At 37.2% G+C, this 23,317-nt stretch overlaps 2 protein-coding genes across 3 annotated transcripts in view; one reads left to right on the forward strand and one right to left on the reverse strand.

Annotated features, from left to right (window-relative positions):
- Nucleotides 1–13,333, reverse strand: part of LOC141432099 (disks large 1 tumor suppressor protein-like) — a 59,499-nt gene extending 46,166 nt beyond the window's left edge. The window contains 2 exon segments of the mRNA XM_074093504.1: nucleotides 11,624–11,755; nucleotides 13,084–13,333. Of these exon segments, the coding sequence (XP_073949605.1) occupies nucleotides 11,624–11,755; nucleotides 13,084–13,102 (151 nt within the window). The 5' untranslated portion in view covers nucleotides 13,103–13,333.
- LOC141432102 (calcium/calmodulin-dependent protein kinase type 1-like) overlaps nucleotides 1–23,266 on the forward strand; it is a 38,782-nt gene extending 15,516 nt beyond the window's left edge. Inside the window, exons 9-10 of one of the 2 annotated variants that reach the window (XM_074093508.1) lie at nucleotides 14,508–14,620; nucleotides 17,415–17,581. In XM_074093508.1, the coding sequence (XP_073949609.1) occupies nucleotides 14,508–14,620; nucleotides 17,415–17,495 (194 nt within the window). In that variant the 3' untranslated portion in view covers nucleotides 17,496–17,581. Of the gene's footprint in view, nucleotides 1–14,507; nucleotides 14,621–15,172; nucleotides 16,193–17,414 lie in introns of those variants that run through there. The other variant, XM_074093511.1, reaches the window with a different exon arrangement.
- Nucleotides 23,267–23,317: the final 51 nt, after the last annotated feature.

Consider the following 23,317-nt stretch of genomic DNA (forward strand, 5'->3'; position numbering starts at 1 on the left):
ACATAACTGATTATAAGAATTTGTATGAAATCGGCAAGGTAATAAGATAGTAATAATTATAAAAAATAAAATTCTAAGCATTCATGTGAATGGAAACAATAAATTAGACTGTTCTCCTCAAGGATCGTCAGACTGAAAACACATTGAAATGTATATAAAGAATAATGGCGAAAAGTTAGGGATATGTAAAGATTAATACATTAATCATTAATACATTATTTAATGTGTGTTTTGCTTTGCCATTAGTAATTGGCAAAGAAAGCGCTCCTGCCTATTAGAAATATTAGTCGCCTTTTGCAACTCCACGGGTAGACAATTATTATACCCTTAATTTGACAAAATAAAAAAAGTTTGTGAACAAAAAGCAGCCTTAAATGTTGTCAAATCCATACTAATATTATAAAATGCGAAGTGTGTGTGTGTTTGTATGTTTGTGTGTATGTTTGTCCGTCAATCACTCGAAACGGAGCGACGGATCGACGTGATTTTTTGGCATAGATTTAGTTTATGGCCAGAAAGTGACAAGGCTACTTTTTATCCCGGAAAATGCACAGTTCCTGGTGAACAGCGCGCGATAACCGAATTCCACGCGGGCGGAGCCGCGGGCAAAAAGCTAGTATACTCGTACTTATATACCGTACACTGCCAAATTAAGGGACATGCCGTATATTACTAACTGTGTCTTATTATTATTATCATTGTTACCTTAAATTTATTTACTGTATAATAACTAAATGTTTGTTTCAGATTTTGAATCATCCTATTCCTTCTTCGCTGTCTTGAACGAACAACGCAACACTTAAGTTTGCTTATTAAGTACCAAGTAGTTTTCAGAACGTAACCTACATAGTAGAGATGATCCACTCTTAATTAGTATATAATATGTATGTAAAACTCTTTGTACAAAAGACTCATAAAAATGTACCTAATATTAATTAGGTACTCGTAAAATGTTATCGTTAATAGTTAGAAATAAATATGCGATTCAAAATTAAAATTAAGTATTTTTCACGTGGACTCTTTCTTTGTGGATTATTTCTTTAAATAATTGTTAGTGAGTTAGAATAACACACTTAGTTTATTTTATTCTATCTCACTTCCTTTATCGCAGATAGGTCACAGTAGAGTTCGACAACAGCTATCTACTGGTATAAAATTGAATGTTTACTCGTATCTTACGGAGTGGTGCGTGGTTTACAAGAGTGAGTTACGCCACAACCACTGAACGAGGTAACAATAACAGAAGGCTGATAGAGACCTCAGAGACCCAGAGCTGGCGCTTACCTCTCCAGCGAATTCCTCTGACCGTACAGAGAGGTAATGCCGCCAGTGTGTTGGGGTATATGCCGCAGGAGGGCCTCTTAGATCGGTGTTTTCTTTTGTATAGTTTTAGGTATATTTATGTAGATTTTATTTATTTATTTGTTTCCTTCATATTTTTTTATCTCTCGTGTTGTGTTTGATGTTAAAATATGTGTCTATTCATTTAAATAAATTAAAGTTGTATATAACACTAACAGAATATAAATATCGAATAGATAAGTATTCAATAGCATCATGTTCCCGATTTTTATTATCATCAGCCGTCAGCCGAAAGACGTTCACTGCTGAACAAAGGCTGATTTTTTGTTGGAGAGGCTACAGTAGAGACACGCGACAATGAATGACAACTCACCTCTTGCATCCACCGGTAGCTCGACTTTCACAATGTCGTCAGTCCACCTAGTGGGAGCCTGCCAACGCTTTGTTTACGGTTCGTGGTCGCTACTCAAGGACTTTTCTCCTCCAACGGATTTGTCCTTCGAGCGATGAGGCCCCTATGGCTTCGTCACTTGCGCTTTTCATCCGCGTATCGACGCATTTTTTATAGATACATAGTATTAGTAAGATAACTACATACGTAAATCAGCGCGGAAAGCCGCCGCCTCCCACTTTGTAACTCGTGTTCCAATCAATATCCTTCTGATATGTGTGCTAGAAACTGCATTAAAATTTTCAATTAGAAGGGTCCGCTGAGAACGTTCCAGTTGTTTCAACTATACTCGGTGGACCCATCCTCAATCTGGGTCATGCGGACCATCGCACAATATGCCCCGCGTCATCCGTAGGTACCTATGCATACATTTAGTTATTTTAGACGCGTGCAGCTGATATCTTCTTACGTTCTGGGTCATTAAATTACTATCATACCTTTTAAATACATGCCATTACTAGCTCTGTGGTATTCGGTTATCGCGCGCTGTTCACTCGGGAACTATGCATTTTTCCGGGATATAAGTAGCCTATGTCACTTTTGGGCCATAAAACTATCTCTATGCCAAAAATCACGTCGATCCGTCGCTCCGTTACGGCGTGAAGACGGACAACATACACACAAACATACGAACAACACTTTCGCATTTATAATATTATAGATAGTATATAGTATAATATGCATGTCAGATCATCATTTCATTTCCAGCCTATATATGCGTCCCACTGCAGGGCACAGGCCTCCTTCAGAATTGAGTGCGTTTGGGTTACGTCCCACGCGGGCCCAGTACTTATTGGGAGCTTCACACACACCTCTGAATTGCTTCGCAACTTTGTCCAGGTCTCCTCACTTTTTCACAGTAAAGCTTTCGTACAAATGTAGGTATTTCGCACATGAATTTCGATAAACTCAGAAGTGCGAGCCCGAATTTGATCCCACGATCCTCTGCTTGAGAGGCCATATGATAAGCCAAACCAATAGGCCACCACACCTATTAATGAATTTTTCACACACAGGAATATGCAGACAATCAGAGTTCTGCGAAGTCGGATCTTCGTTGCCTAACTAAGTAAGTTACGGTTAAATTCTTTAAGTTAGGTATTAACTAGTATCGTAACATGCGAACGTAAGTGCAGCGTGACGTGTGGCTTCTCTACATGCATCATATGTATATGATGCATCATATATGATGCATGTAGAGAAGCCACATCACTACTTAGTCTACGGTCAGCTGCAATCAAGTACGCACAACAGGGCAAGGTTAATCCACGCCTGTCAATGGATGCGTTTATATATGTAGTAGGTAGCGGCAATATTAAGATGGTAGGTTTATATATGAATCATATATATATGATGCTTACGTTATGGCAAATCTAATCACTATTTAAGAAAATTGGCTGTGTCTCTAACAAATAAGATGTATTTTGCACACCGCCTAGCGACCCTAGGTAGTTAGCATCATCCTTAGAGTTTGACCCTTAATTGGCTATTGTCGCACCCTGATGTTTAGTTTATTTCAATCTATCAAATACACATAATCTAAATCTTGATAGTAATGTTGCCATGCAACATGCAAAGGCGTAGGGATAATATGTAACGATCCACACCATCTATCCATCCCAGCCTATATACGTCCCACTGCTGGGCACAGGCCTCCTCTCAGAACAAGAGGGCTTGGGCCATAGTTCCCACGCGGGCCCAGTGCGGATTGGGAACTTCACACGCACCATTGAATTGCTTCGCAGGTTTGTGCAGGTTTCCTCACGATGTTTTCCTTCACCGCTAAGCTCGTGGTAAATTTCAATTGTAATTCCGCACATGAATTTCGAAAAACTCAGAGGTGCAACCCGGGGTTTGAACTCACGACCCTCTGCATGAGAGGCGATATGTCAAACCACTAGGCCACCACGGCTTCACGATCCACACTTACCACAATAAAGACAGCCCAGGAAGACATTATTTGCACTGACAAGGCAGCCTCTGAGTAGATATGTACGAGTACGTACGTACGTACTCGTACATAAAGTACTCAATATCGAGGCGGAAAGAGTAATCATACGTGAAATCGGCGTGTGCGGTTTGCTTTTGATATCAAGTCCGTCCATTCATTGCAACCGGCTAAATATAATTCGGATCAAATTTACAATGGCAGTGTCTTGGTCGGATCCAAGAGCGGTCGTGACGCTCTGCGGTCACGCGTCTACAGCGTATTTATTTATAGTCCCTGTACAAACTGTTCAATCGATACGTCATCCAGTTCGAAAGGCCAGAATGATAAAATTTGTATCTCTACCTAGGGTCGAAGTCGCGAAAGATAGATACGGTTAGGTTACCTCCTAGGTTCAGAGAACTAAAATTTCTGTAGAGTTCAGTAGGTAGGTACCCTAACCAAACATTATTATAAAAAAAAAATTGGCTACTATGTTTTGTAACTATATATATAGTATGTAGATACTTACATGCGTTATATTTTTTTAACTGTTACCAAATGATGATAAATCAGATTTTAATAAGTATTTGTTATCTTGTTATATATGTAACTGTATATTTTATATCTTTAAACGAGCAATTCCTGTATATTTATTAATATTGGGGATCTCGTAAACAGCTCTACCATTTCGAGCACATTTGCTATTATTATGGTGGGGGGCAGATAGGTGGGGGACAGGCGAATAATCAATCTAGCTCTGTCTTATCTCTGGGAAAACGCTTGTTTTCAAGTTGTTATATTTTTTGTATTATTTTCACATGCAGTGCATTCATCCATACTAATATTATAAATGCGAAAGTGTGTGTGTGTTTGTATGTTTGTCGTCTTTCACGTCGAGGAGCGGCGGATCGACGTGATTTTGGGCATAGAGATAGTTTATGGGCCAGAGAGTGACATAGGCTACTTATTATCCCGGAAAAACGCACAATTCTCGAGGGAGCAGCGCGCGATAACCGAATTCCACCTACCTATATACCTAGTGCAATAAGATCGGTAATTTCGATAGCTTCATCAGCGTGGTGGTATAGTGTTGGACTTGCAGTAAATCTAAATCTAGGTCGGACACGACTTAGTTTTCTTCTTTTATTTATATATTTATTTAGTTTACGTTTTTCTTTTAAAGCTTATTTCTCAAAAACACGATTCAACAAAAAGAAAAATAAAATCGACGCAAAGCTCTGTCTCCCAAGTACTTTAACCGTGTAATATAACAAACGACCTTACTTCGGAACGATTGTCATATGAAATTAGGCAATCACGTTCCTTACCAAGTATACAAAATATAATAATAGTCGATATCATTCAATCGGAATCGAAAAACATTACGCATTACGCACACGAACACTGCTAGGTCTCTGCGTTTGCCTACATACGTAACTCGTTATCAAGAATTGGTTACGGTCTGCCATACGAACGATATGTATTATGTTACAGCATTGTAATAAAATAATACTTACATAAATTAAATTTAGTTCCACAAATTTTATAATTTCTCAACGAAACAGCGATAAAACTTCAGTTAAATATTTCGCTTCGCTCGCTCGACTCGCTCACCGTACCTAAATATTTTTTTTTCAGCATATCACGATGTGCCCGGTATAGAGCTACGAATATCGACGAATGCGTTGCTCTACGATCTGCCGTATTGTTTCAAAGTCAAAGTCAAAGTCAACTTATGAATGTCAAAAAAATCTACCACCGGTTCGGAAAAGCCTCTGCTGAGAAGAATCCGGCAAGAAACTCAACGAGGTATATATTTTTTTAAACAGATTTACAATATTATTAAATGATATGTATACATCACAAGTATTTAACACAACTTTATTTTTAACACAGTAGCACATCGTGATATGCCTGCCCAACTTTTAGGCATATCACGATCTGGCGGATTTTACGATCGGCCGCCAACATCGGTATTACGCAGCGCCTATGGAGCGATTTTCCGATTTTTTTTTGTCGTCTGAGGTCGACCGTGACGTTCAAAAACTTTATCGTAGGTATCTAACGACCCATAGAGGAGAATTACTCAGTTTATCAATCGCTTAAACCATCGAAATTACGAGATTAAAGCTCCAAGAGCCCTAGACTGTTTGACGTCATACTTAAAGTTTTTCTTCATCATCATCAGCTAGAAGACCAGTGTAAAACAAAGACTATCCTCCTTAGAATACCACAACAAACGACAACTTAGTGTCGTCAGTCCACCTAAGATGACTTGACGCTTTGTCTTCCGGTTCATGGTGGCCACTCAAGACCGTTACGAACTTACGAAGGTCAAACACTTCGCATATGGACCTTCTCTCATTGCAATTTTTCAGCAAGTTATATGCGCCCGGTTTACACGTGTAAGAAAAATTGTGCAAGTTGCGTTACGAGTACCTACATTGCGAAGAAACGAAGCCTACAAGTTTGTAGTGGTCATACGAGTGCCGCAATGTAATGCAACGTGCACGATTTTTCTTGCAGATCTGAATTGGGCTTAACACTGAGCTTTTTCGTTCCAGGGTAAATAAAAGAGTCTTATAGTAGATTGTTCAACAAGGGACTAAAACAAGCCATAATGACATGAGATGTTTAGCCCGAGCACAGCAGAGCGATATGGTTTTTAGTCTCGCGTTAAACACTACTTTACACTGAATATGCAAGGGAAAAAACAACGTTCTGTTCAAAATTACAATATTACTTTCTTAAAAACGTACCTACGCTAATACGATTCATGGATATCTGTTCAAATTCAAATAGTAAAAAATTAGTTACGCGGTTTTTTCCTTTTTTTGTAAAGTGACGCTGCTTGCGTATTAAGCCAACAGTTTCAACATTAAACTATTTTAAAACTAATTGGACTGTGTACCTACAATAAAATGAATTCATCCTTTATATAATTGAATAGGTTTATATTAGTAATCATTCATTGTCTATACACATGAACTGAACATGGCGACAATCCTCCATTCACAAACACCGTGATTGGCTGGTTAGGAGTTTCTAACCTAAATAAAAAAAAACCCTAGAGATTAATGAGGAGCTTTAGCCCCGATGTCCCGATATGCAGAGGCTAAAAATCTTCGTTCAGACCACCAGTGTGTGGGTAGATAACTTATAGACAACGTTAGATTTTCCAATGCATAATGTCTTTGCATTCATAAATATGGCATGCCACGTAGTCAGATCACTTGAGCCGTACCGCTACGAATCGAAGCCTCTTCTTTAATTCATGTCGCCTGGCAAAAGGTTATGTCGAGTCGATCCCTAAATAATTTAAGTTTGTTTTCCCGGTAACTTGATAACGTTCTGTATTTCTCCTGCGAACGTGACATCATTGATCGTATTTTTACGACTGAATGTACATCTGGTTTTCTTTCGGTTACAGCCGTCTTAATTAAATAAGAAAAGAGACCGCTCTTCAGCAGTACCAGTAAGACCAGAAATTGCTTACCTCATAAGTACATATTTGTCTACATTTGCCCTTCTTTCTGTATTTTTGTGCGGTAATAATAAAAGGCATAACTCACCTAATACGTGGTTTTGCAATCGAATGAATGTGTGAACATAAAAAAATATAGTTTTATATACGCTGTAGCTAAGTATGAGTGTGAAGTCTGTCCTTTGATTACAGAGTGCAACGCCTAGGCTATGCTTAACCACCTTGAATTTATTATCACAAAGGTTATTATCCTTGTAGAAGTCCTTTTATGCGTCCGCACACTATTAACATGTAGTCTTTAAAAGGAGTTTATAGAGCACACCATAGTAATACGATGTTGATTAGCAGAGAGCGGAATTTTCATGGCATTTTTGACCTGTCATAGTGACTTCTCACTTATCGACTTTACCTAAATGATGTCGATATTGCTTTAAATTAGATGGTCGTAAACTTATCATGTTATGTAGACCGGTCCTTTTTTGCATACAAGTGCATAATTTGACTGTAAATGAAGTAGTTTAAAACTTTTAGAGATACATTAATGGAAAACTTATTCTTAACATTACAACAGAAGAATTTGTAGATGAAATTGAAAAAAAAACTGAACTTAAATTATTAAATTAGAAATTGTTATCCATTCATTGTTCATTGCATGTATATCTATTTCACATTTTCTGCTCGAAAGTTACTTAATTAGATTAGATTAGATTAGATTTATTTATTACCCAATGAAAAAATACATTATAAATACATGTCAGGTAATTATAAGAAATTCACAAAAGGATCGTCAAATTGTATACAAAAATAATAATAATAATAGGTATATGATAGTGGTACATTACAATACATTGTTAGCCAAAATAAAATTAGAATTAAATTTAAAAATAGTAATAATAATAATCAAGGGTAAAACATGGACAAAAAGTTAAAATTAGGTACAATTGGAAGAGATCGCTCTTTAACTTAAGGCCGCCTATTGTTTACCTCTACTTTTAATCTTCTTTAGTACCTACCTACCAAATCTTACCTTTGTGTATCGATATATAGATGTATATCGGAAGTCGATAAGTGAGAAGTTACTATTACTTACAGGTCAAAAAATGCCATGAAAATTCCGCTTCCGCTTCGAGTTTCGTAGTAGCCCTGCTGGGGTAGAGCAAGAGGAGTGGTCGCTCTGGGCGCCAATGGCAAGGACCGCCAGTTTCGTAGTAGCCCTGCTGGGGTAGAGCAAGAGGAGTGGTCGCTCTAGGCGCCAATGGCAAGGACCGCCAGTTTCGTAGTAGCCCTGCTGGGGTAGAGCAAGAGGAGTGGTCGCTCTGGCGCCAATGGCAAGGACCGCCAGTTTCGTAGTAGCCCTGCTGGGGTAGAGCAAGAGGAGTGGTCGCTCTAGGCGCCAATGGCAAGGACCGCCAGTTTCGTAGTAGCCCTGCTGGGGTAGAGCAGAGGAGTGGTCGCTCTAGGCGCCAATGGCAAGGACCGCCAGTTTCGTAGTAGCCCTGCTGGGGTAGAGCAAGAGGAGTGGTCGCTCTAGGCGCCAATGGCAAGGACCGCCAGTTTCGTAGTAGCCCTGCTGGGGTAGAGCAAGAGGAGTGGTCGCTCTAGGCGCCAATGGCAAGGACCGCCAGTTTCGTAGTAGCCCTGCTGGGGTAGAGCAAGAGGAGTGGTCGCTCTAGGCGCCAATGGCAAGGACCGCCAGTTTCGTAGTAGCCCTGCTGGGGTAGAGCAAGAGGAGTGGTCGCTCTAGGCGCCAATGGCAAGGACCGCCAGTTTCGTAGTAGCCCTGCTGGGGTAGAGCAAGAGGAGTGGTCGCTCTAGGCGCCAATGGCAAGGACCGCCAGTTTCGTAGTAGCCCTGCTGGGGTAGAGCAAGAGGAGTGGTCGCTCTAGGCGCCAATGGCAAGGACCGCCAGTTTCGTAGTAGCCCTGCTGGGGTAGAGCAAGAGGAGTGGTCGCTCTAGGCGCCAATGGCAAGGACCGCCAGTTTCGTAGTAGCCCTGCTGGGGTAGAGCAAGAGGAGTGGTCGCTCTAGGCGCCAATGGCAAGGACCGCCAGTTTCGTAGTAGCCCTGCTGGGGTAGAGCAAGAGGAGTGGTCGCTCTAGGCGCCAATGGCAAGGACCGCCAGTTTCGTAGTAGCCCTGCTGGGGTAGAGCAAGAGGAGTGGTCGCTCTAGGCGCCAATGGCAAGGACCGCCAGTTTCGTAGTAGCCCTGCTGGGGTAGAGCAAGAGGAGTGGTCGCTCTAGGCGCCAATGGCAAGGACCGCCAGTTTCGTAGTAGCCCTGCTGGGGTAGAGCAAGAGGAGTGGTCGCTCTAGGCGCCAATGGCAAGGACCGCCAGTTTCGTAGTAGCCCTGCTGGGGTAGAGCAAGAGGAGTGGTCGCTCTGGGCGCCAATGGCAAGGACCGCCAGTTTCGTAGTAGCCCTGCTGGGGTAGAGCAAGAGGAGTGGTCGCTCTAGGCGCCAATGGCAAGGACCGCCAGTTTCGTAGTAGCCCTGCTGGGGTAGAGCAAGAGGAGTGGTCGCTCTAGGCGCCAATGGCAAGGACCGCCAGTTTCGTAGTAGCCCTGCTGGGGTAGAGCAGGAGGAGTGGTCGCTCTAGGCGCCAATGGCAAGGACCGCCAGTTTCCAGTGCAAAAAAATATAATATGATAGCATTCTATTTAAGTACTTCAATAGACCTAACTAGTATATAGTCTATTAATTATTAAATATCTACTTATTTGCTACGGATAACAACTAGAGTAGGATCAGCGATACCTGGCAGTAGCAATGTAAAGCAAAACTCGTTCTAGCAACCCTAAAACTCAGTCCGGCAAACAGCAATGTAACTAAATGGATAATATTCAACTAATGCTTTAGCTAAGTTAAGCTAATATTCACACTCGCGCGAACCAAGCTATTTTAGGACATTTTCAAACGATGTAAGTCAACGTCTGATGACATTATACCTACCTACTTGGATAACGCGTCTCATTTTGGGGCTTTTTCGGGGCGATCGCCACCTTGCTATGATAAGTCTGTGCCTCCTGTGATAAGTGATACAAGTGCAAAATCGTCATTTTACAGGAGAGCGAAAATAAGATTTTAAAAAATCTGGTCTGTGAGCCAAGGGGGCTAGCATTTACCGAAGCACTTTTTTATACATAAAAATATATTCTATAAACTTGCATTTAGTGTTTTTCGGTAAATATTGTTAGTTCGAAGAAAATCGCGAAAAACCTGTAAGTTGTACCCATTGAAATGTCTAATATGAGTAAATAATATGTGTTAGATGATACAAGTTTAGTTATACCATGGTGCACCCCTGGAGCACCCATAATATCTCTTGGTGTAAACTGATACGATATACATGAACTTGTAAAACGCACTCACTCACTCACTCATTCACACTCAGCGTAATAATATTTTATGTTCCCAGCTCAATGTTGCTTAAAGTAAAGTAAAACAAAAAAACCTGAAAATTGATTTTTTGACCTTGTAACCCGTTACAAATAAAATTTACCCAACTTATATTGATTTGCATTTGCAAAAAGTAAAGTAACTTGTATCAGTTTGCAGCGACACTGAGGCGAGCAGGTCCGGCGCACCCCTGATCCCGGGTCACCTCACCCCCACGCACACCCACCACACTTTATGCTCGCACTTGTATCACTTAACACAACTGTTATTGCATAAATATTTTACGGGAATAGTTTGACTTTTAGATACAATTTAATTTGTATACCTTTACACTTAAAAATGTGTTTGTGAAAAGTGATTCAAACCGGGATGTATCACTTATCACAAAAAAAATATCAAATTTGTCTCGCATTGGTAGTAGTACATGTTGAGTTGTACCCTGGTCTGGTTTTAGAAAAGTTGGTCAAAAGTAGTATAACTGGAGATATATCAATATCTCCGAAAAAATAAAATGTGAAAATAAATTCAATTTCACTTATACCACAAAGGACGAAAATAACCTTTAGAGCAATTACATAAAGGGGTTACAACTTGATATATATCAATATGCACGATTTTTTTCTGCTAGTTGTATCACTTTTCACAAAATTATCTCCGAAACTATATCACCGAAAAGTACGTGAGATAGACCCAAAAATTCATTATTTTTTTCTGATTATTTCTAAATAAAAACACACAAGTCGACTTACATCACTGATCACAGGAGGCACAGGTGTACAGTGTACAAAATACAAATGTTTGCACTTTACAGTATGTAATGTAGGTACTCTCTGGAACGTAATTATGCGAACGATATTTTTTATCTGTGAAATGTGTGTTGCCAATCCTATTTCTTATTTGCCGCCATTTCTTCCTGCCACGATTCGCTGGTCCTACTCCAGTATTGACAATATTATATTTGATACGGCATACAATTAAATATCTTTATCTATCAGGCGACGTGACTCGTCTATTACATACTACGACCACGTATTATTTGTTAGTGACAAAAGAAACTTACCAAGAAGAGCTTGAAATAGGCGTGACTTGAAAATTCTGATGACTCTTTCGATCGCGAGGCGCAACTGCCGATCATTGGGCTTCACCAATTTACTGTGGTAGTCTTCCAGCAGTTCTAATGCTCGGTGGGCTTCTGTGAACAAATAATACTGTCAATAAAACTGACACAGAATAAATAATAGTACCTACAAGTTGCACTGTGTGAATGAAACGCGGTTTTATTTATTTCTGTACTTAGCCTTGTAAAGTTGTAAAGCGCGGGAAAACAGGTTTAGCTACTCTCGCTCGCTTAGGTACCTACCTATTTCAGTTAGAAATATAAAAATTTAAAATGAGAAAATTGCTGAGAGTAGGTATGTTAAGAAAAATAATAAAGACATTCGTTTTGTTTGGCAACGAATGTATGTGCTCATATGTTTTTAGCTCTGATCTGAGGACGAACTTCTACTTATGTGATGTACCTAAATTTGGGTTATTGTAACATAATAATATGTATTTTTTAAAGATAGTTAAACTGCTAACCTTCTTAAGCCTTAAATAGATAATTCAAAATAAGACTTTCCAAATGCGGAAATAAGGAATATAGTAGTTAAAGTGTTATTATCTTTTTTTTGTAGGTAGATATAACTTAAATTTACTCCAATCGTGCAAGTTGTAAATGTAATGACATCGCGGGGCTCACGAGTTTGTAGTGGTCAATCGAGCGCTGCAATGTGATGCAACTTGCACGATTTTTCTTGCAGATCTAAACTGGGCTTTAGTGGGGTATTGTACTTAACACTTTGTCTCGTATCGTAAGTAAGCGGCGTAAGTAGGTGTCTAAACTAAAGGGACAACTTGTCCTTATTGCGCCACATCGGGTACAGTATTAAAACTTAAAATTATAATTAGTGAATGGTACCTATTTTTTACACGGTATATTATGTGTAAGTATGTATACGGACATACTGTAGTACTTCATGTTTGTTTGTGTAAAGAGGTCATGAACGAGAATGGTTATGAAACCAAATTTTGTCAATATATCTATGTACGTAATTTAGCTGGTTTTGTGTACCTATCTGGCTCTACATTAAACTACCCTCGGCTTCCGTAAACCACCACCTAACCCAATAAGACAAAGCTGGTGCATTCTTCAAGTAACTGGCTTACGCAAAACTCGTAAATTTTACGTAAAAAAAAAACTAATTTGTCTCTTTTAAAGAGTGTTTAGATCACAACAAACTATGGATCGCTATAGGTGCACTTAAAGCATAGTTAAGTTTTCATTTTATAAAATAGTGCTAAGGGCACCATTTTACACCACTATCGATATGGATCAACAGCACGGAAGGGTGCTTTTGTTTGCGCAACCAAATCACCCCTTGCCTTAGATTCAAAAGAATAATAATAAAATCACTAAGGCACAAAAAACGAGACATTCACAAAGGTTCCTTGCTTAACGTAACTAACACTAAGATTCACCTTGCTTACGAACGGGCATCACGGCACCACCCCCCCAATGTAATTTTCCGAACCTAAAGCACACTTTCGATAAAAATAAAATAAATAAAAATATTCTAAACCAATAAAGAGAAGGTAGAGCACATTTTAAACAGTTTTAATCACAGCCGTAAACATTTTTAACGGCACATGGTTTGCACTGTGAAAACATTTAGAAGATAAAAGTGCGAGTTGATGCGCGGTTGTGATTCCGCGGAGGGCTAGCGACTACTACGCCACTACGCCCAATGGGATTGGTCGATTTCCACCGTGACGTCGGGGGTGGAAGCATAGACAAAGGAAAATGTAGACTCCCGAGGGTTGGAAATAAAAAAAGTTGGGTTTAGCCTAACATTATCGTTGGCCCTGCGGTATTGGTAATTTGGTACAGTCGCCATCAGATATTTCGGAGTGGCGAAGGTGATCAAAAATATAAATACATGGACTCTAATATACTTTAATAATAGAGTGCATGTGCCGATATTTTTGACCACCTTGGCCGCTCCGAAATATCTAATGGCGACTGTACTGCCCTGGATTCTCACCAAAATCAATTAGAGATTCCATTATGGGATAAGTTCGCCTTTGTACATCTGTTTCTCATTGTAATCTATTTTTGGGTGTAGCCAAAATGGCAAAAACGGAACCCTTATAGTTTTGCCATGTCTGTCTGTCTGTCTACAGGTCTGTCCGACCGCGGCTTGCTCAGAATATCAATGCTAGAAAGCACGTAATTTTGCACTGCTTTGCACGAATATATATGTAAAAAATGGTACAATAAAAATTAAAAAAATATGTACCTACTGGTACCTCCCATAGACGTGAAGTGGGGGAGATTTTTTTTTTCTCATCCAACCTTGTAGTGTGGGGTATCGTTGGATAGGTCTTTTAAAACCATTACAGGGCTGCTAAAACGATTTTTCGATTCAGTGATTTGTTTGCAAAATATTCAACTTTAAAGTACAAATTTTCATTAAAATCGAGACCCCCCCCTCCCTCTGAAATCTAAACCGGTGCGTGGAAAAATTTGAAAAATTCAGGGTGGTAGTAAGTATATCAAAATTACAAGGAAAACTATAACGGTTAAGTTTTCTTGAGAATTATTAGTAGTTTAAGAGTAAATAGTAGCCTAATAAATAAAACATATACTTAATTTTTTCGTAATGGCTACGGAACCCTATTTCGGGCGTGTCCGTCACGCTCTTGGCCGTTTTTTAATTTACAATAGAGTTATACATACGTACGTTCATACATAATTTACATAAATTACGTTTATATTTTGAGAGCTGTTACATCTAATACGCTCCTAACCTAAATAGGCGCAACTTCAGATCCGTAGCTATATTTCTAATATTGCAATGCGAAAATAACAGCCTATATCATAAATGGTCTACAATGTTTTACAGCCAGCAAATCATTGACTGATGCCCGCACGTGCTGCTCTTGCCTTGCCCCCGGACGGATCCTGAATTCCAGAGGAGATATTACATATTTATCAATAGATCTTGGGAACGAAGAGGTAAACCACTTTAACAGAACTTTAATTACGTATCTGGAATAAGTAGGTCCCTACTTAGAGGGATATAACGCCTGGATCTTTAGCCATATTGTTATTACGTAAGCAAGTATGTAAAAATATAGTGTCTTGTATGGATTTTCTGAAGGTTAAGTTTAAATTTAATGTAAGTACCATGCAAAATATAAGTTTATAAATTTTAAATACACTGGCGGGCGGTTTTTCGATAAATGCGTTTTGTTTTTTCATCCCTTCTTCTACACATAACTAGAAGAATGCCTAAAGAACGACAGAATAATAAAAAATATTCGACGTTTTTTAAATATTGTTACAGTAAATATATTTATTTCAAATTTGACTGTATTAGTTAGGTAGGTCTTTGTTAAATTCATAAAATCTGTTTTAATTGTCATTACTAATAAAAACAAATTGACAGTCCACATCACACATGTATGACTTTAAAAATTATAAGTAGTATGAATTTAAAGCAATGATAAACAAAACGCAAAACTGACAAATTGCCTGACCTTGATACCTTGGACGTTTCTGCGTTCTGCTTTGCGCATACGTAAGTAAAAGCGAGCGAGCGAACGAACGAATCGAATCAGTCTTGATATATGTGTGATCAGCAATATATCTACGTAGGTACGTAGATTTTCTAAGCAAGTAGATAAATTATAATCTGCTACAGTGGGGCACAAAAATGCCTTTATTTGGGAAAAAAGATTTCGGCAGGAAATCAAAAAAGGATGGGCGAGAATCCGATAAGCAGCCGTCCATCGAAGACAAGTATGTGGTTAAAGATTTGTTGGGAACGGGAGCGTTTTCTGAAGTACGTTTGATAGAAAGCAAAGATAATGGGCAGCTGTTTGCGTGTAAAATTATTAACAAAAAAGCTCTCAAAGGCAAGGAAGACTCCTTAGAGAACGAAATAAGAGTTTTGAAAAGGTTTAGCGAGCAAGCGAGGGGTGAAGGGGAGGAGAAGAATTTATTTTTGCATCCGAATATCGTCCAGCTGTTGGAGACTTACGAGGATAAAAACAAAGTTTATCTGGTGATGGAGCTAGTGACGGGCGGCGAGCTGTTCGATCGGATAGTGGAGAAAGGTTCTTACACAGAGAAGGATGCTTCCAACTTGATGCGGCAAGTCCTCGAGGCTGTAGACTACATGCACTCTCAAGGCGTCGTACATCGCGACCTCAAGCCCGAGAACCTGCTTTACTACAGCGCGGATGAAGACAGTAAAATCATGATAAGTGATTTTGGTCTATCGAAAATTGAAGACTCTGGTATCATGGCCACAGCATGTGGTACACCTGGTTACGTCGCGCCTGAAGTGTTAGCTCAGAAGCCTTATGGAAAGGCTGTGGATGTCTGGAGTATAGGAGTCATATCTTACATCCTGCTTTGTGGGTACCCTCCTTTCTATGATGAAAAAGATGAGAATTTGTTTGCTCAGATTATGAAAGGGGATTTTGAATTTGACTCTCCATACTGGGATGACATTAGTGAATCAGCCAAGGATTTCATAAGGCATTTGATGTGTGTGGATGTAGACAAGAGATATACTTGCAAGTGAGTAGCTATGTCTTTTGTGTTAACTATTATGTAAAGCCTTGGAACAAAATAGCTCCAGCAACATTGATTATGAATGGCTTGTCGTAATCTGTGTCAGTGGTATATTAACAAAACAAGAAGAGTAGGTATTATGCATATTAGTTGCTGTATTGCGTAAGTTGAATTAATCATCCATCCATATATTGCCCGTTGTTCTCGTTTCTAGTATTTGGAAGGTTTTAAAATGTTTTATTCTAAACTAGCTTTTGCCTGTGACTTTGTCAGCCAAAATTTTGTTTATCACTATGCTGTAGTACTATGCAATTATTCTGGAATACAAACTATCCTATGTCCTTCCTAGGGTCTTAAACTATCTCCATACAAATTTTAATTTAAATTGGTTCAGCGGTTGAAGTATGAAGATATAACATTCACTTAATGATTTTAACAATATAACATGTACAGTCCAGATCAAAGATATGTTTATATTTTTCTACCTTGTTGCTGTCACTTTGAGTTTGAACTTTTTTATAACATTATTGAAAGGTCTCCATAGCTCACAGTCATGAGGTACGAACAAAAAAGCAATGATATCTATCTATCTATCTTTAAACAAGCATTTTTTGAATACTTATTTATTTATTTTGGGGATCTATGAAACTGTTCTAAACATTTTGATGAAATTTGATATGTTGGCAATTTCGGGGATAAACAATCAATCTAGCTTGGTTTTATCTCTGAGAAAATATTATAGTTCGAGCGAAGCTTGGTCGTCCAGGTACTCAAATTTATTAAGGAGTGGCAGAACATGCTATTAGAATGCACTGCTTTAGTTGTTAAAAAATACAACCTTTTTGTCCCAGAATATTAAATTAACCTTAAATGGATGTCAGAGAACCAAATTGTCTGTTCCTTCTAATTTCCAGTAAAGCTAGCTTGATCTTGGAATGAATTATTATAATTATAATAATTATAGTATTGTTTCAATGATGTTTTTTATTGATTTTTGCCTTAATTAATAGTCCTACCATGGTTTTATTTGATCAATCGACTCTTCACAAGGTATCATACCTAACCACCTTTCTGCTTCAAGGATAACACTCCATATAATAGAAGAGATTTAGCTACACAAGTGTTAAAATTGACTGCTAATATATAATTTTGGGATATATTATACCTACTCTTGATGACTTTTCCCAGGTTTCATTTATTTTATTTGATGTTTATGTTTACTTTTCAGGCAGGCATTGGCTCACCCATGGATCTCAGGGAATGCTGCCAGCAACAAGAATATTCATGGCACTGTGTCCGAACAGCTTAAGAAGAACTTCGCTAAGTCTCGCTGGAAACAAGCATACCATGCGACAACGGTGATTCGGCAGATGCAGAAAATGGCACTTAGTAGCAGTAGCTCCAGTCGCAGTGCAAACTCAAGCTCTCAGCTTAAGCAATAGCTGGCCCCCCGAACCTCTCCCCCATGACACGGCAATCACGTTCCATACTGACAAAGGTACTTAAGATCTGTTTCATTTATTTATCTAATTGGGTTAGATTTAACCGACTCTTAGTTTGCTGTAAGTTACTCTATCATGTTTATTAAAATTGATAAGCCTGTTACATTAATTGAAATTCATTGTCAAACCAGTTGGTGACAGACGCGACGAAAGATCTGTGTCATTGCTTAAAATTGTTATCACGTTGAGCAGATTGACTCAAATTTAAGTGATCCATTTCAAATTTTATTTACAAATGTGCTTATTTAGCATATTTAAATAAAAAAATCAACGAACTGTTATAAGAATTTCGGCTAGTCATTGTAGCCTTTCTGCTTAAAAATGTAAATTAAAAATGATGATAAAACACATAAAAACTTTACTTAATATATGTATACTTCATTTCTGGCACATTTTCAATGTATTTATTTTTTTTGACTTGAAATCTCGATTTTTTAATTTTAATATGTCAATAGTAAAAAGGAAATGCAACATAACATGTTTGGTGAGGTGACTTGGTCACTGAGGTCAGAAAAAGTTTTCGAAGGGATTTGATTGATTGGATTTTAACTGCCAAAATTAATTAAAAATATTTGAAAACTTCCTTGAAACTACATAAAGTAGAAAACAAAATAAGTAGTTAAACTTTAAAATGATGTTCTCTTTTATAGACACTGATTAATATATAACTATTGTTTAGGTATGGTGATAATCACTGAGTAATAATAAGGTCTGTTGCAAAATTGATTAGAAATAATTGATAAAAATGACAAATATTTAAAAGTAAGATATGGTTTAATGGTTTAATGTCTAAAAGTTTATTTGAATCCTTCTTGGTAGTTTTTTCCAATATATTGGGTGCAATCGATCAAATACGGATGTTGCATTTAAAACTTAGATTCTGATAAATGTTGTAATTTCTTGTAAAGTATTACTGTTCTCTAACACTAAAGAAACTACAGGGAGTGAAACTTATAAAATAAAAAACTATAAACTGTAGCTCCTGTGATTACCCATGAAGTAATCATAAAGCTGCAGTCTTAAGTTTCCAAAAATACTGTTTAATTTCCCTATAGTTCCACTTACCCCACCCTAGCTTACCCTTGTTTATTGCAATCTTTTACGGCTGACGCCTCTTCTCTTCTTTTCTTATTACATAGGTAAAAAAGCTTTTGAACTGCCAGTCTCATTTGATTGTGTGTGGTTTAGTAAGGTTCTGCAATGCCCGAATTTGTTGGATTAATCCCGTAAAACTACTATATCTAGAGTAAGTTTTGCGATTCTAAATTTGAATCCTTCCTGTATTTTATCATTTTCATATACCTATATCAAGTACATGTATTAGCGATTGTTATACATTACTGCGTTGTTGAATTTAATGTTCTTATAATACTCTGTAACCGTGACTAATATTAGGTAGTGTTCCCCTATGATATAAAGGGCATTTCATACATAATGATAAGAATGGGCCTAATGTGAACTTATTTCATGTAGTAAGATTTCGGAATCTTGCTGACCGACTAGCGAGAAGAACGGTGATTTAATTGCTGTCGCTTTTGTTTCGCAAGCTTACACATGCTTGAGGCGCGTTCTTTTTGCAAGACTGAAATATTTTGACATTGTTGAGTCTTACATTTTCTATGCTTGAAAATTACGTTATCTATTTCTTTTGCTCTCTTTCTGCCCAATTATGAATCTCATGATCAGGAGTGCTTTTTGTCACACGTTTCGTTAAATATGCTATAATACCTTGTCTTTTTTATCAATTGAGGCGATATAAGTAATATACTTAATTTGTATGATGTTTGTAAGTGTGAGGGTATGAATATCATATCAAAAAATTTACATTCCCATAGGATAAAACATAAAATAGTACTATATTATGGTAAAAAAATCTGACATTCCAAATTTCAGTATTGTGTACAAATGAAATTATACGTTCATTTAAGGAAATTTATATTATATATTGTGATCATAAATCAAATGAAATGTGTTATAGAAAAAAATATTGCATGATTTTTTATTTCTTTTACAATTTAGCGAAAAATTCTTCCGTCCGTGCGTCTGATAATTTCCGGATATTTTTCGATTTCAAGTATATGATTTGATTTATTTTGATTTTATTTATGTGGTACTCTTGTTACTCAACTAGTACAACACTATGAAGATGTACTCAAATATCTTTTGAACTAAGACAAAGTAATCGTAGTATTTGTCGCTATTGTGGAAAAGGGATACCGAAACGTTGAATGAGTCCGTTTTTAAACTTATGAATTTCACAGAGCGATTGTGCTTTTTACCCGACTGTCCGAAGAATGGTTATTTAAGATAGTGCCGTTTAAGATGTAGTCAAATACATATACTAGTAATAAAAAAAAACTTCACACCTGGTGGCCATGTCACAGATGTAATGATAAATTAAGTCATTTATTTTTATTATTACCTACAATTAAGGCTTATTTGCTTATCCATTAAACTATCGTAGCTATATTCTTTTTTAATAAATTGGTTATTCTGGGTCAGTCACAGCAAAAACATCACAATCGCTTTGTTTGAAACTAAGTATGACTATTCTGCTATATTAGGACTTGCGTTATGGAAGTTTGAGTTATTAGGCCTTTTAAAATGTCGAGACCATGTTTAATAGACGACACGCTTCAGTCTTGTAATACTAAGTTACGAAGACAAATTGTTACTCCATCTGCTGCATAATGTATTTTTCGAGCTGCTAAGTCGAGAATTGGTTACCTGCAGTATAATAATTTGTTATATTTAAAAATCGTACAAAATATTACAAGATAAGATCGTGAATATTTAAAGAACTGAATGCTGATTGTACTTACGCGTCAGTATGTAAAGTACGTTACGATATGCATGTTACGATTGTGAGACAGCTGTAATATCAAAAATGAACTCGCCCACACAGTTCGATATTTTTATCAAGATCGTCATGTTGGTATCGAGCACTTAGACATGACGTCTGCATTGACTGAAAAGTAGTATCGTGGGCAACTAATGCACACGGTGACGTGCTTTTTCGTATAGATACGTACCCTTTTGTAGAGCTATGGATACTTTAGCCTTACTAGTCTTAACTATTGCTTGTAAGCGTGAGGCAATGTGTGTATAGCTCAAGTCCGATGGAACTATGTTTTAACATCGTTGAGTTTCACGTACGATGTGGATAATTATAGTTTGGCTGTCTTGATGAAAACCTAGAATGGAGTAAAAATATTTTTATGATATATTTTGACGTTATAAAGTCTGTAGATGATAAAATCTGGCCATGCATGATCTGGTGTTACTTTGCAGTGAAGATTATATATATATATATATTACATAAAAACCTAGCAAAGACACCGTCAGAAGACGTTCAAAATAATTTAGGCACTGTGAAACATATAAAACTAAAACTCACAGACGCCCTAACTTTTTATTATGATTATGTTTTGCTTATGTAGTTTCATAACCACTAATTAGTTAAAAAAAGTAGTTTGTTAAATAAATGTTTAAAAAAAAACTTTAAAAAAGGCCTGCTTGAAAATTAGCATTCATTGCAAAGTTACACCGGATCATGCATGGCCAGATTTTATAGTGTACAGACTTTACATATAAGTGGTTTTGTAAAGTGATATTGATAATGGGCACTTTTTTTGACATTTAGTTGGATCATCAGTATCATAATTTGAAGCTGAGCATTTCAATTATAACTATATTATAATGTTAATGAATAATGCTTCTAAAATTATCTATCATAATAATTATGGCTTATTGTTGTGAAGCATTGCACTGCTTTAAAGGTCCTTAGTGTATAAGAGTAGAAATGTTCGATAAATTAACTTAAAGGTATCTGTAAATGCGCCTTAATAATCTGTGTAATATTAATAGTTCTATCTCTCTTTGGTCTTTGAAATATATAACCAGCGGTGTCTCTTATGTTTAAAGAAGCTGGTTTGAATTGCATTTACATATATTATCTTGAAACCTATTGTTCACTTAATTATGTGCCATTAATTATTTTTATTAATATCCATTTATTTCTCACACATAATTCAGTATATGAGAGTGCAGCTGCACTTCGTAACTGTATTTAGACCAGTTCACTTACTCGAAAAATACTTTTATTGTGTGTTGACCCCAAAAACTACATCCTCGATACTCAAACTTCATGTCATGACGTTATTTTATATTTACTGTCTAAAATCTATTTGAGCTATAAATACTTATTACAAATCGTCATTATTCATATCATACCGAATGAAACACATTCAATTTATTTTAGATCATTACAATTACCCGCCGTGCCATACGAATTGAAGCGTTATAGGTTTTATTTTGTACTTTCAGTAGGTACATAAAATCAGAATTATTTTTGTACTATTTACTACGCACAATGTTTTAAAATAAGTATAGTATGTGTATAATTTTATAAATGTTCTTTTATATACAATTATTGATAATTTTATATAATAAGTTAACATATATTTGAAATGTAGTTATCACCACCGTATTGTGCGCACAAACGATAATTGTACTACTGTTCTCCAAAAGTACAGTGTTTCGATCACACGAGTTACATACCTGTACCTACCGTCGTGTTGTATACGAGCGTGCCATAAGTGTTGTGTTACCGTACATTTTAGCATAATTGTATGCACTGGGCGGCCGCGACCCTAAACTGAATACGATAGATATTTACACAGGCAATTCTAATTTAATGGAGGTAGAGCACTGCGGTGACTTCGCTAGCTTGTAATAATAGACTACGCTTAAGACTATTAAAGGTTTGCACGTGTGGTATTAACTTTGAACGTAGTTTATTAATTCGGACCGTAGTCACCCCAGGACAGTCGCTGTGTAATTAAAGTTTACAAATAACTAGGAGAAGTGGTCGCCATGGTCGAAATCGGTCGGATCATCGACGACGAATTGAAATTTATGGAAATATGTAAGTTGAGATTACATAACTTTATTCCAGTGCCGAAAATATTATTTCGAACTCGCTCGTTTTTTATTTTTTTCATTGTGCCAAATCCATATCATAATCAGTGATAGATGTTATACATACCTGTATTTTAAAAACTTTTGTATTAGTTACAGTGTGCCGTTAGGTACACTAAGTCTTGCCGCAACCGTTAACATTGTGTAAAATGTTCAAGTTCCTTGTCACTTAAAGTAATTTGTTCGTTACATATAATGCTTAGTGTAATTGTAACATATTTGCTATTTTTCGAGGGTTATTACATACAATACGTTCTTAGTTGCCACGACACATTTTAGTTTGTAATGAAGCACAATAATGTAAGGACCGGATGAATGCCGATCGAAGTAACTCAGAACTGGCCCTTTCTCGAGAGGGCGTTTGGTTGTGAAAGTTCTGGATACAAACTCATTTCATTTATTTGGCCATTCTTACACGGGAAATCGCGAAAGATATATAGGTATTTTGTGGGTCAAGATCTGATAACTATTAAATTACTACTATCTTGTGATTTAGATTTTATACTTCTTGTTCAAAACAATCAAAAATTTATTAGTAGATATTAGATGTTAGCTATATTTTCAGTGTCATTGTAAATAAAATGCCAACTTGTTGAAATATCGTTTCATTGAATTGCATCCACCATAGATTCCATCACAGTCAAGAAAG

This window comes from Choristoneura fumiferana, chromosome 10 (assembly GCF_025370935.1).
Source record: "Choristoneura fumiferana chromosome 10, NRCan_CFum_1, whole genome shotgun sequence".
Lineage (NCBI taxonomy): Eukaryota > Metazoa > Arthropoda > Insecta > Lepidoptera > Tortricidae > Choristoneura > Choristoneura fumiferana.